Genomic DNA, 1608 nt, shown 5'->3' with positions numbered 1-1608 from the left:
ATTAAAGTCACCAAAAAAAAATATATTATTATATTAAACAAAAGACAAACAAAATATGATGTTTTTGGACCAATAAATTCAAGAAACATAACACACATCTTTCTAGAAATTAAAAGAAATAAAGCTAATATGCTAATTGTTTCTTCAAATTCAAAAGAAAAAGAAAACGTAAAATCAATCCAACATACACAAACAAAACAAAGCATGAAGAGAGATCAAGGGTGTGTGTGGTTCTTGTTGTACATGTCGATGCGGTTGTTCCTTGCAGCAAAGCATCCCAAAACATAAATGGCGGTTATAAGCACACACACAACAGAGTTGAATATGGTGAGATGCCTCCACTGGTTCCTTATATTGGCCAACACTCCACCTTTGCATGAATTGCAATCATAACAAAGTTTGTCCTCTTTATTACTCCAAGTCTTGCAATCTGAATTATTAGCCAGACTTACTCCTGTCTTTGGAGCTTCCCAGTATGTAGCATTCTTCATCTTGAATCCACAGTTCGCAGGTGGCTTACAGCACCCTACCTGCAGCAACAATAAGTACATTCTTTTTACAATTAATAACTATGACTTTAGTGTAGCAATGCTTTAACTGAATATTTTTTTAATTCAAAATTCAAGTAACGGTACAACTTACGGTTATTAAAAAAAAAATGATAGAGAGTAGTTACCTGCGTGGTGGACAAGTGCTTGAAAAAGAGATCTTCATTGCTATGGTTGAAGCCACCGTGGATAGCAAGATCATGGCAAACACCAGCATCCATCAAGCAACTCTTAACCTCATCCCAATTTTTGTTGTTAACAACGTAATGCTGAAGCCAATGAGAGAAATCAGTAACCACGTACTCGCCGTAGGCTCTGGTAGAGACTTGCTGGCCAACCTTCTTGTTGGTTACAAAGAGGGCGAAAATGGTAAAGAGAACCATAGCCACGATGAGGAAGAAGGTGACGAGCAAGTAGGCGTACAATGCGACGTTGATGCGGCATAGGGAGCCTACTATGCCGAACGTAGAGATGATGACAATGAATACTCCAGCAATGAGGAGTGGATACTGGAGAACCTTCTGGCAATCAGAGGCACCGTTGCCTCCGTGGAAGTGGATGTAAGCGGAGGTTGCAAGGGCAGAGAGACCAAGCAAGAGGGACAGAATGTTGAGGGCGCCCACTACTGTGTTGCTTATTTGGAACCTCATGATGTTAGAAAATGAAAGTGAAAGTGAGAGTGAGAAGGAGAGTATGTCTTATAAGTGTGGAAGTAAGCAATTACGGTTTATTTTGACAGTGTTCTGAACTGCTTGTCGTTATTATCTGGAGCCACTTGCGTTGAGGGATGGTTATTAGTAAAACCACCAAAATCAACTGCCATCATGATCAGTACAATAGCATAGTTATTTTTCTTTTTATAATCAATTAAATCGTAGAAAAGTAAAGCACTACCCTATCTAAGTGTGTATTTAAATTGAAGTTTACAATTAAGATTATGCAACAAATTGATTACAGGAAGTTGCGTTACAAAATCAATTACAAGAAAATAAATATTGGATTATATTACTTAAAGTTATTTGAAGATGTAAAATTATTTAAAAAACATGAACTTAAATAA

The 1608-nt window shown here is 37.2% G+C and overlaps 1 protein-coding gene and 1 long non-coding RNA gene across 2 annotated transcripts in view; one reads left to right on the top strand and one right to left on the bottom strand.

The window, feature by feature from the left end:
• The window catches only part of LOC110272320, a 21613-nt gene that overhangs the window by 9313 nt on the left and 10692 nt on the right, over positions 1-1608 (top strand). The window lies entirely within an intron of this gene.
• LOC107611958 (tetraspanin-11-like) lies at positions 80-1219 on the bottom strand. Its single transcript, XM_016313821.2, has 2 exons — positions 677-1219; positions 80-530 (listed from the first exon to the last, which is right to left on the bottom strand). Exons 1-2 carry the CDS (start codon positions 1196-1198, stop codon positions 216-218), a joined length of 837 nt encoding a protein of 278 aa, XP_016169307.1. The 5' UTR covers positions 1199-1219; the 3' UTR covers positions 80-215.

Source organism: Arachis ipaensis, chromosome B01, assembly GCF_000816755.2.
Source record: "Arachis ipaensis cultivar K30076 chromosome B01, Araip1.1, whole genome shotgun sequence".
NCBI classification, from domain to species: Eukaryota; Viridiplantae; Streptophyta; class Magnoliopsida; order Fabales; family Fabaceae; genus Arachis; species Arachis ipaensis.
The sequence above is the reverse complement of the archived record's forward strand: the minus strand, read 5'-3'. Positions and strand labels throughout refer to the sequence as shown.

Excerpts from the sequence above, each read along its gene's own strand:
- LOC107611958 (XM_016313821.2), bottom strand. The coding sequence starts at position 1,198 with ATGAGGTTCCAAATAAGCAACACAGTAGTGGGCGCCCTCAACATTCTG. Across the intron at positions 531-676 it reads AGCACTTGTCCACCACGCAG|GTAGGGTGCTGTAAGCCACC; the intron begins GTAACTACTCTC and ends TTGTTGCTGCAG.